Source organism: Cydia strobilella, chromosome 25 (genome assembly GCF_947568885.1).
Source record: "Cydia strobilella chromosome 25, ilCydStro3.1, whole genome shotgun sequence".
Lineage (NCBI taxonomy): Eukaryota > Metazoa > Arthropoda > Insecta > Lepidoptera > Tortricidae > Cydia > Cydia strobilella.
This window is the reverse complement of record NC_086065.1, coordinates 2,919,407-2,935,015: the sequence shown is the minus strand read 5'-3', so window position 1 is coordinate 2,935,015 and position 15,609 is coordinate 2,919,407. Positions and strand designations below refer to the sequence as shown.

Genomic DNA, 15,609 nt, shown 5'->3' with positions numbered 1-15,609 from the left:
CCATATTAAATTTATGAAGCCGATTGCCGTCACGACACAGCGCAACACGGCACGACGGACAATGTGAATCCGGCTTAATTTTTTTTTTTTAAGAAAGTATAATATTTATTTGTTTAAATACTACTTTGTTCCCAATTAATTTTTAACAAGCAGAAACGTCTGCGATCGATGCTATTAAGCTTAGAATAAATTTAAAAGTGGAAAAATTACTGCCTTGGGTGAGACTTGAACTCACGGCCTCTGGATCCAGAGGCCGTGAGTTCAAGTCTCACCCAAGGCAGTAATTTTTTCACTTTTAAATTTACTTTGTTCCCTTCAAGAAAGGTTAAAATCAAATTGAAAGGGAATGTACATTATAATGAACATTGGGCTTTACGAGGATAAAGGAAAAAAATAAAACAATCGCCCACAACCACCAATTAAAAAACAAAATGACACAACATAGCGACGAAATTCAAGCACAAGCGATTTTCAAAACAATTTGAAAAATGTTCAAAAGGAATTATCAAATAGTGACCTTCCTAGCTTAGGTTAGGCTTCTCAGCCTAGGTTTCTTTAGCCAATTATAACAGACTTGTTCACTCACCAAATTTTGCCTAATGTTTTTTTTTTTTCTTTCTTTCTTTATTTAGGATTACCAACAAATAATCTGTATGATAATCATGAGTGATGCTTGTCTAATTATAGGTAACCACAACTTATAATTATTATTGATTAAAAACCGGCCAAGTGCGAGTCGGACTCGCGCACGAAGGGTTCCGTACCATTACGGAAAAAAACAGCAAAAAAAATCACGTATTTTGTATGGGAACATTTATTTATTTATATTATTCTGTTTTTAGTATTTGTTGTTATAGCGGCAACAGAAATGCATCATCTGTGAAAATTTCAACTGTCTAGCTATCACGGTTCATGAGATACAGCCTGGTGACAGACAGACAGACAGACGGATAGACGGACGGACAGACGGACAGCGGAGTCTTAGTAATAGGGTCCCGTTTTTACCCTTTGGGTACGGAACCCTAAAAACAAAGAATTCGGGTATTGATTGTATAAGAATTGTTATTTCTACAAATAAATCTAAAGGGGCCCACTGACTATCAGTCCGCCGGACGATATCGGCCTGTCAGTTAGAACAAAAATTTGACAGTTCCGAACAACTGACAGGCCGATATCGTCCGGCGGACTGATAGTCAGTGGGCCCCTTAAAGTATACGCGAGGGTTGAAAACTACCAATGGTTCACTACAGAGCGCTTTAGGGAAGATACTCAAAGTAATTGTCTATGGATTATCTTTTTCGCTTTTTAGCGATAAGACCGCCTGTTGTTTAACCCCTTCTTTTCTGTATTATTTGTATTGTTTTCTGTAATGAGGTGTGCGATTAAAAGTATTTGTATTGTATTTCTTAACGTGTTTGTCATGTTATTTTGCATTATAAATATTATAATGATTACATGAAGTTATCGTGCTTCATTGCTGCTAGAACTATTTAATAATAATATGAAGGTCTACATTTAAAAATAGTCTAAGAGTACAGTGATAAGGTAGTTTTCTGATGGAAAATACTTAGTGAAAGTTAGTAGTTGATTGATAAAATGGATTTCAGGTACTTAAAAAAATGAGTGTTTACGATCGGTAACTATCAGGCGGGCCATACGCTTGTTTATCAATTACATTGTATTAACTAAAGGTGAGACTACTTTTTTATCTATTCTGGCAACAACTAACTGTGAGAGATGCTTCGCAATCCGGATAAAGTTTGTATGAAACTCTCAGATTCATACAAAATGTATCCGAGCAGCAAATCCTAGGTCGTTATCACAGTAGCATCGCACCCGACGCCAGTGTGACAACCGCCTTAGAGCAGTAGGTATTCTGATTTTAAAATCTGTTAGTTTCGATATTGATACGTCACGACCACGACTGCTTGCACTCTGATTAGCGTCAGGCGTGGCTCACTCCGCGATTTCGTCGCGTCGCTACAAGTACATGCGGCCCACACCAATTTTGGTGTCTAGCCATAGTAGTCGCCGCGCACCGCTACGGAACAGATGCCTGCTCGCGCTTACGCCACCTAGCGGTAATATCTGTCGTAACGTAATAGGCGTGTTTTGTTAGAGAGTGAATCTATTAGAGTTTTAAATGATTCACGGTTAGTTTCACTAGACTTACAAATACTAAAAACTAATACTAATACTAACACAAAAGGTAATTACGGTCTATATCCCGGTCAATATAAGTCTAGAGTGAATTTATACCTAGTACTATTATTTATTCTGTGTTAGCGTCAAGATCGTAATACGAAATCAATACCTTAACAAACTTTAAAATCAGAAGCTCCTAGTGGTGAGTGAAAAAGTCTGCGCTCTAGTAACTATCGGTACATGTGCTTGTTTGTAACATGGGGTTTACCTTAGGCCCTGTTAGCGAGGAGGTGTATTTGATAATTTCTGTATCGGGCGGAAGTCTTACCCCGCCTAACACCGATGACGGATCACTAGAAATAAAAAAACAGAGTATAGTTAATACAGGTGATGTAATATTTTAGTAACTGGTTCAAATAAAAATGGTCACAATTTCTAGACTATTTTTTTAAAATATATACCTATATGGGGTCAAAACATCGGTAGGGTACATTTCAATCTTATATAAGGTTATAAATATTTTATATAAATTTTTGTAAACTCTACTAAAGTTTTTTATTAAATCGAACAAAAAACCCAAAAACCCGGGGAAAAATTCAGAACAACTTACCCCCCTTCCAATGCAGCACTGACGGGAGAAAATTACATTAACATGAATTCTTACTTATAATCAATTTTAATTTTAATAAAATCACTATAACTACAGTCAGCATCAAATAGAAGCCCAGAAATGTTTCTGATTTCTGAATCGAGGAAAATCTGACTACATCTCACTAGGGAAAAAATCCTCAAAAATACCTCACGCAATTAATGGACGTCCCCTTCGTTGCTACAATTTATCTGATGCTGCCTGTGCAGTCAGCTGCAGAGAAAAGGCACACCCCCCCCTGCATACAAACTTACAGAACTTCTAACATACGTCCATCAAAAATCTACAGAGATTTGTATGGATGTATAGACTGTAGAAACGTAACAATTAAAACTTTCGCGTTTTGAACACATTTACAATCGGGTATATCGCGAATTTATTTTGTTATCTTTATTTACCGACCGGGATTTTAAATTCGCGATAGACCCGATTGTAAATGTGATTTAATATCTGTACAAACGTCTCGACTATAATAAATTCTAGTAATTTCTAATTTTGTTCGCTTACCTAAGAATAGTGTGAGGCAGGCCGGTGAGGGAGTCGATGCCCCCATGCCGGTCCTTGTCGGAGCCCGGCATACCGAACGGGTACAGTGAGGACATGTTCTGTAACCAAAATATTCGCATTTATAATTTTATAGACACTGGACTTAATCGCGTACAAACTGACGTTTATTTGTAGCCTGACGTTTCGAACGTGACGTTACGTTCGTGGTCACAGGCAGACTGGCGAGGAATTCATTTCTATTCATTTCATTCATTTTTTTTGGCCAGCCTGCCTGTGACCACGAACATAACGTAACGTCATAATGGCGGTTTTTTGTGCGGAAGTCAAAGGACCGGCAGCGCGAGCGGTAGTGCGTGTTCACATTCTGCTCCGTCGCTCAGTACTCGCCGAGCGCCTGGAGGAGAAACACGTCTGCCATTGCCGTAACCCAACAGAGAAATGAGTGGTAGGGCAGTATGTAAACACACACTCGAGCTCGATTCTGCTTCAGCTGTATTTAGGGAATTGTTGCCGGCAGCGCGAGGGGCAGCGGCAGCACGCGTAAATAAATCATACAAATTTGTCGCTTATTATGTTTTCTGCTACACAAACTTGTTAAATCTAAAATCTTGTCAATTTTAAGTTTTATGATATCGGGCACTGGTCTAACGATAATAAAATAATACGCGAATCCGAAATTTCACTACCTGACTCTTTATCGCTCGAACATGCAAGAGTGATAGAGATGTTATGTTTCTTGTTTCGCGGTAGACCTCAGATTATGGTAGTGGCGCCCCCTACTAGTTGCCTGTTGAAATTAACAAAAAAGTTTTTCTACTCGTCGAGTATAATCTGTGTATTACGACTTCATATGCAACACTACAACCTTACTCTTTTCAACGTTGGATAGTCTATGGCACTTCCGACTTAAGCATAAGAAACATTCCATAATAAGAATTTTATCGATACGGTTTAGTCAAGTATAAAAATTTTGAAAATAGAACTTCATACATTTCAGTAAAATATTTCTTGTTTAAGGAGACTCGATTCAATGCAAATTAGCCTACTTAAACACGCTGCTGCGTCGCATCTGCTTTGTGATTAGTTGGCCAACAATTGCTTCATAAGTCATAAACGCGCATGTGACACCCTTCGTATAGCAACATCCATATCCTACGAAAACCGCTTAGCGTTGCTTGTTAGTCTCCATAGACTACGGTGGCCAAAATCGAGAAAAAAACTGTCTTAAAATTGAATTTAGCGCGGAGCAGGTACCAGGGCCTCATGAGTTACGAGGAGGTGTCGTTGACCAACCCGCCGGGGGCACCGGGTCCGGGGGCCGGGGCGCGCACGAGTATGAAGGTATCGCGGGCTGCGGCAGCTCGCGTATCTTAGCTGTATACTTTTGGTTTGTTTACCTAAGTAGTTGAAAGTATTATTTTTTTGTCTCGTAGAAAAAGTATTGTATACAATAGTGATATAATCAAGCTTTTCAATCTCGTACCTTAACCTAAGCAACTCAGCAAGCTTCGTTGCTTAAACACGGTACTCGACTGAAAAGCTCTCTATTATATCACGATTGTATAAAATACTATTTTTGTTACGAGCTTATTAATTTTATTGTTATTACCTTGCCCTTGGCGGCGGCGGCGACGGCGGCGTGGTATGCGCCGTGAGCGGCGGCCTGCGCTAGCATCAAGTCGCCGCGGAGGAGCGCTAATTCCCGCTCCTTGCCTTTTGAGGAGGTTGTGGACGATGAGGTTGAGGAGGATTTGCCTGTAACAACGAAGGAAGAATGTTCTGAAAACGACTGGGATATCGAGACGGTAAAAAGTAGACATAGACATAGACATTTAATATTTTTAAATATATTAAGTTTTTTTTAGTATGCTAAAAAGAAGACTTTAATTAAAGTTTTGAATGATTCACGGTTAGTTTCACTAGACTTATACACAAATAATACAAAAGGTAATCACGGTCTATATCCCGGTCAATATAAGTCTAGTGAGACTTTAATTAAACCCGGAGGGTCTAAAAAACCTAATCAACTTTCACTAAAGAATCACGTATCTTAGACTAAAATTTATTCAAAAACACATTACTAGACATCAATACATATTATAAAACAAAGTCCCCTGCTGCGTCGGTCTGTCTGTCTGTATGTTCGCGATAAACTCAAAAACGGTTGAACGGATTTTCATGCGGTTTTCACTTTTGAATAGACTGATTCTTGAGGAAGGTTCAGCTATATAGTTTGTTAAGGTTTATATAATATATCGCGATATAATATATTCGGTAGAGACACGCTGAAAGAGAATGAACTAAAGGATGTCGAACTTAGAGATGTCCTTCTGTTCTGCAGGAAAACAAGAAGATTTGAGGAGAATAGTGTGGGAATGCCGCCGGGACAGTAACCTGCAGCTCCAACTTCAGGGAACTGGGCTGAATGAACGCGACACGTGATCGACAGCCCACCTGCCTCCGGCCGGGCGTCCCTACACTACATCTACATCTTGTTAAGGTTTTGTGTAAATTGATGGTTGAACTACTCGGGCGGGTCACTATGCTATGCCTGCTCGCAATGTGTTTATAATACCGCAGCCAAATAACACTAGACCCTACTAATAGTGTTGTGTTCCTGCCGGTGAGTAAGGTTGCCAGAGCTCGAGGGAGAGGAGTGTTAGAGTCGGCAACGCGCATGTAACTCCTCTGGAGTTGCAGGCGTACATAGACTACGGAGACTGCTTAACATCAGGCGGGCCGTATGCTTGTTTGCCACCGACGTAGTATAAATAATAATAATAATAATATAATCGTTAGGTATAATCGTTATCGGTTTACTGTAGGACGACCTAAGACGCTTTTTACAAATGAAATAGAATTTTTTTTTTCCCCGAAAAGTGTATTTATAAAATGTCGAAATTGGGCCCATTTTTGTTGATACTTGTTAGTCATATTATCAAAAATACGTGAAGTTTTTCAGTTTATTGGCGTCCTACCTGAATTGTATGAAGCAGCAATTCGTTTAGGATGTCATAGCATATGTCTTAAAAAGAAAGGGTTACTTACGCGGTTGGCTTGGCTGATGCTTGCTCGGCTTAGCTTCGTGCGGGACGGACGCCAAGCTGTTTAGAGAAGCTAAGCTGGACATCCTGCATGCTCCTATACTACATACGGGGATGGCTTGGCTGATGCTTGCTCGGCTTGGCTTGGTGCGGGCGGGGCGGACGCCAAGCTGTTTAGAGAAGCCAAGCTGGACATCGCTTGGGAATGCGAGTGCATCATCGAGGTGGATGTCTTTGGGAAGCTGCATGATGCTCCTATAATAATCTACTTACGAGGCTGACTTGGCTGATGCTTGCTCGGCTTAGCTTGGTGCGGGGCGGACGCCATGCTGTTTAGAGAAGCTAAGCTGGACATCGCTTGGGAATGCGAGTGCATCGTCGAGGGGGAAGAAGTCTTTGGGAAGCCGTATGATGATCCTGAAAATAAAAAAAATATAATTAGGATGTTTGACATCCACATGTTGAAGCCAGCAAGGCCAGAAGGGTATCGTATCGAGGAAGATAGAGTTAGACCAAGCTAAGTTAGCAGCTATTTTTGATAGCCGAGACTGTGCAAGTGTTATTTAAATATTATCACAATTTCATAAAAGTTTCACGTTTAAGATAACACTTGTGCTGGCTGGGCTATCGAAATCGCTGCCAACTTTGCTTGGTCTAACTCTAGGATGGCATGACGCGAGCTTGTGAAGGCCCTCTTTATTTATTTAATCGTATGGCATATGATAATAATTGTGAAATAGAAACAGTGTAAGTGTTGTAAGTAATTAAAGATCTACACATAGACCAGTCAGCCAATTTATGGCTTCGTTGCTCAGGGTGATCAGGTCTTCGGGAGGGCCGGCGACATAACGCGTTATAGGACAGTCATGAATGATGTGCTGGATGGTTTGTGCTTCCGCACCGCAACCGCAGGCCGGGGCCCTCTGCGCCTTTGGGATGCCTTAAGGCGGGATTCCACCAGTGTGCGGCACAAGCAATTTTGTACTGAATATGCTAGTGCCGTACAGTGCCGCACACTGGTGGAATCCCGCCTTTAGGACAACAACAACATGTTGACGTATGGTAAGTTAGGTTAGTTAATTATTGTACTTCTTTCATTAAGCATTATTATTTTGTTAAATATAAAACTGCCCCCATAGAATGGCACGAAAACATTATAATGCACTGAAACCCACAACCTGCTAAAGTTCAAGCCAAGTAAAGCTATAAAGCGGGGGGAGAAGGTGATGCCCCACTCATACTCACCACGACTCCCAACCTACGCTAAGTACAGGCGAATGACAACTCTAAAGCTATAACAGTAAGAGCGATATGTACCTCTCTCGTGGACGGACTCCGTAACGTACCACGTGCGACCTATATTACGAACAACCGAATTACAACTCTAAAGCAATAGCAGTAAGAGCGTTCATACTACACCCGACCTAAATACTACTGTACGTACAGGCGAATGACAACTCTAAAGCTATAGCAGTAAGAGCGATATGTACCGCTCTCGTGGACGGACTAACGTACCACCTGCGACCTATACTACGAACAACCGAATTACAACTCTAAAGCAATAGCAGTAAGAGCGTTCCTACTACACCCGACCTATTCTACTATACCTACAGGCGAATGACAACTCTAAAGCTATAGCAGTAAGAGTGATACGTGCCCCACTCACTCATACTCGGCTGCGAGTTGCTGATGGTTGGATTCTTCTCCTTCGTCGATGCACTCGATGATGTACTACTCCGTCCAGACCTGAAAGAAAAAAAAAAGTTTAGTAATTATTAGATTGAAGTTCGATCTTTTGTCGAAAGATGGCAGTAAATGTACGGTGGCTACATAATTTACCATGGCAGTAACTCTCTATACAATCTATTCTCTTTGATAGAGTCTTAGTAGGATATAGTACCGATGGGATGTCTACATATCGCTATTATACTGCCGTCATTTGGTCTCACCGCAACACGGTTATGAAACTGCTGAAACTTGTTAAACCATGTCTTATTTATATTTTAAATTAAATATGTTAAATTAACACATATCAGTGAAAGAATAAGGATCAAAGTCAAATGGCGTTCTAACAGTTTTAATCTTCTGTCGAAAGATGGCAGTAAATTTACTGTGGCTACATAATTTACTTTTGACGATTCGCCTTTATTTCAAATTCTCTTTGGTCCTATCTATCGTACTAGTTATTTCAATAATATGTCCACCATTTTAAATTAGACCAAAGTTGCTTTTCTTTTGATTTTTTTAATATTAAAACCAAAGAAATTCAACTATTTCATACACTTTTGACCAATTCAAATGTCATATTTTCTTGTATTGTGTGCCCAAAGATAGATATAACTCCGTAATAGATGGATACAGTCTAAGGAAAAAACGTGCCTCGAAAATCACGAAAATTTGATTCTCGATCAGATGTCGCTACTACCTTTGGCCTACTCTCGTATAGAGGGCGTTGAAGGTTTCGTTTGTTATTTAACAATTTTAACGCATATCAGTGAAAGAACATGGGTCAAAATAATAAAAATAATTAATGCAAATAAAAAAAATCATTTATCCATATTTAAATACATTCTATCGTATTTTTATAAATCTTTATTTTTAGTTTTAAAGTGTGTCGATAGATGGCAGTGAATTTACTGTGGTTACAAAATTTACTATGACGTACCGCTCTATAATATTATATCCTCTTTGGTGTGCCTTAGGATTACAATTGTGGTAGTACCTCTCATTCCTCTGCTGCGGTTTGCCCTTGCTAGGCTTAGCCGATAAAGCAGATAAAGCTGAATAGGGATCGCCAAGCGGCCCGCCGAATCCTAGACCAGAAGCTTGTATTCTAGCCAGATAGTCTTGAGCCGCTAGGTGAGACGCCATGGACCACCATGCTGCACCTGAAAGATGAAATGATTATTTTTATTTGTAGGTTTCCATAAAAAGTAAGGAAGTTTTTGCATTAAATATGGTTATCAATAGGTCTTAGGTATGATAATTACAAATATCAAACATTTAGCCAAAGACGAAACATCAGATTCTCCCAGCACCTTATAGATGTTCCCACCCTTCCCTCACCCCGTGGCAGCAGATTGCATCTCTGCACGACTCTCAAGGCGATGACGGAACATCTTCTAATACTCACTGGCCGCAGGAATGGAAGGACGCCTGGCTATGACCGCCGAGCGAGCTCTGCGGGGTGGGGTAGTGCCCGCCGAAGCCGAACAGGTGCTAACAATAACCTTATGTCTTGGTAATAAGGTTTACTCACTGGCCGCAGGATGGAAGGACGCCTGGCTATGACCGCCGAGCGAGCTCTGCGGGGTGGGGTAGCGCCCGCCGAAGCCGAACAGCGCGGCCTGCGCCTGCGCCTGGGCCTGCGCCGCGCTGCCCGCGCCGTCGCGGCCCCAGTATGCTGGAATGGAAAAAAAGTATAGATTAACAAAAATATAGCAGTTGAAAGCCTTGGTCTCTATTCACCACATACTGTCTTCTTATCTTTCTTATTTTTCTTTCTTATCTTTGAATATTTTGTATTTTTGTTTGACATGTAAATGAGATGTACATTTATCAATAAATCATCTGAAATCTGAAATCTGACTTTAGAACATGATCCCTTAAAGGCTTATTACACTTTGCTAAATTTAGTGACTAACAAGAGGGACGCCGCTATTCGTGAGACGCGATAAGAGAATCCTATCGTTTCTCACGTATAGCGGCGTTCCTCTTGTTAGTCACTAAATTAGGATAGTGTAATAAGCTCTTTACGCAGCGTCTTACGTAAGCGGACAACTCGCGAACACGAAGCGAAGAGGCGCGGCGCGGCGAGGCAGGCCTACGGCATTCGCGTTTGCAACGAGATCGCCCACGTAGGACATGTAGGTATTGAGGACTGATTCACTCGCTTCGCTTCTCGTTCGCGTGTTGTTCGCCTACGTAGTACGCTGCGTTACGGAGTCGACCAGAGACTAGGCTTAGGAGCCAGTTATACACTGCACCGTACCCTCTAATTATACAGTGCGTGTCCAATTTAAGACCCATTTCGACGTATTGTATTAGCTGTATAGAAAATTCGATACATATTGTTAGGCTAGAAGGTTACGCCAATAAAGAACGGTGATTTCAAAACATGTATGAAAGGTAGGGTTATTTAAATATTTAACCATAATTAATTGCTACAAATTTATGGGTAAAATGGATATTTTGTGAATAAAATAACGAATTGAATTGTTAATTTCTACTAACTAATTTAGTATTATTAGTTAGGTATTTGCATACCTACTTGTACTAAACGCATTCTCACAATCAATACACTTTATAAAAAAACCGGCCAAGTGCGAGTCGGACTCGCGCACTAAGGGTTCCGTACCATTACGCAATAACCGGCAAAAAAACACGTTTATTGCATTGGAGCCCCATTTAAATTTTTATTTTATTTTGTTTTTAGTATTTGTTGTTATAGCGGCAACAGAAATACATAGTCTTAGTAATAGGGTCCCGTTTTTACCCTTTGGGTACGGAACCCTAAAAAGGTGGCGTGTGTGATAATCAGATGAAAATAACAATAACAACCTTATTGATGACGGACCTAGTTTTAAAACGGGTTTGTAGATCGAAAGTTTATTTGTAAACATTGCTCGTCGTCACTTACAACATAGAGTAACTTATACTAGAGCGGTACTGTCATAGTAAATTTTGTAACCCCAGTAAATTCACTGCCATCTGTCGACACACTTTAAAAACTAAAAATAAATATTTATAAAAATACGATAAAATGTATTTAAATATGGATAAATGATTTTTTTATTTGCATTAATTATTTTTATATGATTTTGACCCATGTTCTTTCACTGATATGCGTTAAAATTGTTAAATAACAAACGAAACCGTCAACGCCATCTATACGACAGCAGGCCAAAGCTAGTAGCGCCCTCTGAACGAGAATCAAATTTTCTTGATTTTCGAGGCACGTTTTTTTCTTAGACTGTATCCATCTATTACGGAGTTATATCTATCTTTGCTTACAATAAGTGGCTGAAACATCGCTTACATTACGCAATTTACTGTCGTTACAGTCGCCATCAGATATATGGGAGCGGCCAAGGTGCCCACAAATATCTGAACACGCCTGGCGCGGCGTGGTGGAGTAACTCCACATCCACATACAAAAATGTGGCTTATAGAAAAATGTTTTTACTGTGTTAATGATTATTTAAGTTAGTCATAAGTATGTGTAGTATTAAGATAAATATGTAAATATATGACGACCGGTCTGGCCTAGTGGGTAGTGACCCTGCCTGTGAAGCCGATGGTCCTGGGTTCGAATCCCGGTAAGGGCATTTATTTGTGTGATGAGCACAGATATTTGTTCCTGAGTCATGGGTGTTTTCTATGTATTTAAGTATTTATATATTATGTATATCGTTGTCTGAGTACCCATAACACAAGCCTCCTTGGGCTTACCGTGGGACTTAGTCAATCTGTGTAAGAATGTCCTATAATATTTATTTATTTGTTTATATTTATATGTGTTGCAAATGTATGTACACCTGAAAAGGTAAAGTGTAACTGAACGTGTAATTGTATATTCGACCTGCAATGTAACCTGATTCTTATATACAATAAAAACTAACTAACTAACACGGACGGCCGAGGTATTACGTGATAGGTATCTGAAAACGCCAGGCGTGTTCAGATATTTGTGGGCACCTACGACGACGACACTACTACTGTACTGCACCACATACTACTGTATGTGGTCTGTAAAAGATATCGTAAGATTAAGATGCCGTATCTTACGGTATCTGCCGATGCCGATATATTATCGCTGCGTCTGTGACGGGCACCCGCGTCAGGCTTGGCTCACTCCGCAATTTCGTCGCGTCGCTACAAGTACATGCGGCCCACACCAATTTTGGTGTCTAGCCATAGTAGTTGCCACGCACCGCTACGGAACGGACGCCTGCTCGCCCTTGCACCACCTAGCGGCCATATTTGTCGTAATAGAAGCGTTTTGTTAGAGAGTGAATCTTCTGTACCTAGTACTATTATTTATTCTGTGCCCGCGTGCCTGTCTTGACCCACTGCTGGGCAAAGGCCTCCCCCCAACATTTCCACTGATCTCCTTCAAGGAGTCCAGTTCATCCCGCCATCGCCTGCGGGGTCTGCCAGATCCCCGATTTGAGTTTTCGGGCTCCCACTCTGTAGTGATTTTGTCCCACAACTCATTCGGCTGACGTGACCAGCCCAGTCCCATTTTAGCTTAGCCGCCAGTATAAATGTGACATTTTCAACCAAAAGATACCACATTATCGCTTGTCGATAAGGTTGATTTCGAATTGAAGCTATATGGAAATAGCGCCTTATTGACAACCGACAATAAGTACCCTTTTGGTTGAAAATGGCACAAATATACATATAAACAAAATTATATTTTAAGTATATCCAACTTCACTAGTAAATACGCAGTTGAATCATTTATATAGGTACACAAACTTATCCTAATCCGAGATTAACCAAGAATTAAGAGAAACGCAAAACGATTGCAACATTGATAACTTATCACCCAACAATAAGTGCCAAAACATTCCATTCAAACAAAACCCGACCTTACATGTACAACATAAGTGTGATAACAACCGCATTTGTAAGTTTGTTTCTTGCCATCGCAAGCCCATCTTACTCAACGGCTTGTTCAAACAAAAAGCGACTGCGCGTACTACATGAGAGTGATAACAGCCGCATTTGTAAGTTGGTTTCTTGTCATCGAGGCCAGTGACCTGTACACGATGGTGTTGCTACAACAGCTGATCAAGCGGGGACGCGAGTCGAACGCCCATAGAAACCAACCAGTATAGCCTCGTAAGTAATGGAATATGGAATATTATCAGTATTATCACTCTTGTAATACTTTGTTTTCTCTAACCCTATATTGCTATATTATGCCGAATGTATGAAGCAGGGACCGGACAACCCTTTCCCCGATAAAACCCTTTCAATGGGCGTCCCTTAAACACGGCTAACACATTGAAAGACTTTCCCTTTTGAACTGCAAGCCTATTCATACCCCTACCTTTGACTAACCCTTACCGAAAAGCTAACCAAAAATAAGGCTAGCCCTTAATAACGGTTACCCTTATCTTTAAGCGCTTTTTATAAAGGTTTCCCTTTGCGTGAAAGATACAGGATTAGTATATATCTACGCTAGTGTATGAAAAGGAAAGAAAATACGTGCCTACTTGCCTAGTCAAAGAACGCCGCCGTCGTCGCCGACGATCGCTCGGATTCGAAGTAATGTGTGCTTTATGAACAAGGTAGACGACTTAAATTAACACGCTTATATGCTAAAAGCATAGAGTAACTTTTACTAGAGCGGTACTGTCATAGTAAATTTTGTAACCCCAGTAAATTCACTGCCATCTGTCGACACACTTTAAAACTAAAAATGAAGATTTATAAAAATACGATAGAATGTATTTAAATATAGATAAATGATTTTTTTTATTTGCATTAATTATTTTTATGATTTTGACCCATGTTCTTTTACTGATATGCGTTAAAATTGTTAAATAACAAACGAAACCGTTAACGCCATCTATACGACTGTAGGCCAAAACTAGTAGCGCCCTCTGAACGAGAATCAAATTTTCTTGATTTTCGAGGCACGTTTTTTCCTTAGACTGTATCCATCTATTACGGAGTTATATCTATCTTTGGCTAAAAGGGAAGCCCTTTATAAGGCTAACCCTTATAAGCAATATGCAAGGTGTTGGTGAGCGGATGATAAGGGTTTTGTAAGTGTATTTGGGCTACCGATTACTCAAATGTGTTAGCTTTATATAAGGGTTTTTAAAAGCAAAATGAAAGGGTTTCGTCTGGCAAAGGGTATGGTGAGTTAAGCCTTATGCAATACCCTTATAAAACCCGGATAAGGGATAGCGGGCCGATCCCTGGTATGAAGAACGCCTGCTTCCCACCATCCCATTGCATCTCCTATGCCTTTTACTGCCTGAATGACTTCTACAATACATAATTTAATTGACATCCAAAAAATAATTTCAATGTAACAATACTAATTAATATGATAAAGCTCACAATTGTAAAATTAATTGACATATTTGTACCTACACTACCCAAAACTGTAAAATAATGTAATCTGTCTCATGTAATTAAATTTTGACGTGTAATATGTAATAATATTATTAATAAATGAGTATGAGTATGCCATTATGTAGTATTTTGTGCAATAAAGTATAAATAAATAATCAATATTGCATGTATAGTTAAAGCGCCTTGAAAGTTTGCGTTCTAGGTAGCTAACGCCATCTGTTAGGACATATATGGCAATGGCACGACGTCGACAGTGACAGAGTAGATGCCACAAGTGCTAAAGATAAACAGTTCATAAATTCAAGTCACGCAGAACATGATCTCAGATTTACACTGGGCGAATGAGCCCTCGACTCTGTCTATAACAATACCAGGTATTATACAAAACTAAAAAGGCGTAACAACCGCGTCTGTAGTATTGCATGACGTCATTCTGTTTACGAGAGCTATCTAATAGCTAAATAACGTAATACCTCGGCCAGACTATGCTCATCGCGCTGCCCGCTCCTACCGGCCACACACTGCCCTATAGTATAGGCTTGTGTAGTACAGTCGCCATCAGATATATCGGAGCGGCCAAGGTGCTCACAAATATCTGAACACGCCTCTATTGTCAAGGTGCTAGGTGCGTGCTCAGATATTTTTTGAGCACCTCGGCCGCTCCGATATATCTGATGGCGACTGTACATGTACTAAATTCAAAAAGACACGATTCCCTCCACTGTACTAGACCGAACTATTCCCTAATGATTCTGCTCTTAGTACGTTTTAGTTTTTAGTACACTACACGCAAACGAAACAGAATGGGAGCGAGGACCAAGGCGAGGGGTGACAATGACAGCAAAGCGATCCGAGTGATCCGACTCATCCGACCGAACTAAAACTAAACGTCTACTCTCTCTGTGTACTACTGTACTAAAAGATCGAACTAGTACAGTTAGTTAGTACAGTTGTGAGATTGCACTAGTTGGGAGCGATCTTTTCAGTGAACGAGCATGCACAACTCTATTGCCCTACTCGCGCGATTAATCGCGACATTCGCGACGCTCCATACTTCATATAGTCAAAGATAGATATAACTCCGTAATAGATGGATACAGTCTAAGGAAAAAACGTGCCTTGAAAATCAAGAAAATTTGATTCTCGTTCAGAGGGCGCTACTAGCTT

General features: G+C 40.3%; 1 protein-coding gene across 1 annotated transcript in view; it reads right to left on the bottom strand.

The window, feature by feature from the left end:
• Nucleotides 1–15,609, bottom strand: part of LOC134752782 (uncharacterized) — a 157,256-nt gene that overhangs the window by 57,691 nt on the left and 83,956 nt on the right. The window contains exons 4-10 of the mRNA XM_063688483.1: nucleotides 9,605–9,748; nucleotides 9,068–9,233; nucleotides 8,012–8,091; nucleotides 6,619–6,762; nucleotides 4,911–5,056; nucleotides 3,302–3,399; nucleotides 2,414–2,498 (exon numbers count right to left, since the gene is read on the bottom strand). Coding sequence (XP_063544553.1) covers nucleotides 2,414–2,498; nucleotides 3,302–3,399; nucleotides 4,911–5,056; nucleotides 6,619–6,762; nucleotides 8,012–8,091; nucleotides 9,068–9,233; nucleotides 9,605–9,748 — 863 coding nt within the window. The remainder of the gene's footprint in view (nucleotides 1–2,413; nucleotides 2,499–3,301; nucleotides 3,400–4,910; nucleotides 5,057–6,618; nucleotides 6,763–8,011; nucleotides 8,092–9,067; nucleotides 9,234–9,604; nucleotides 9,749–15,609) is intronic.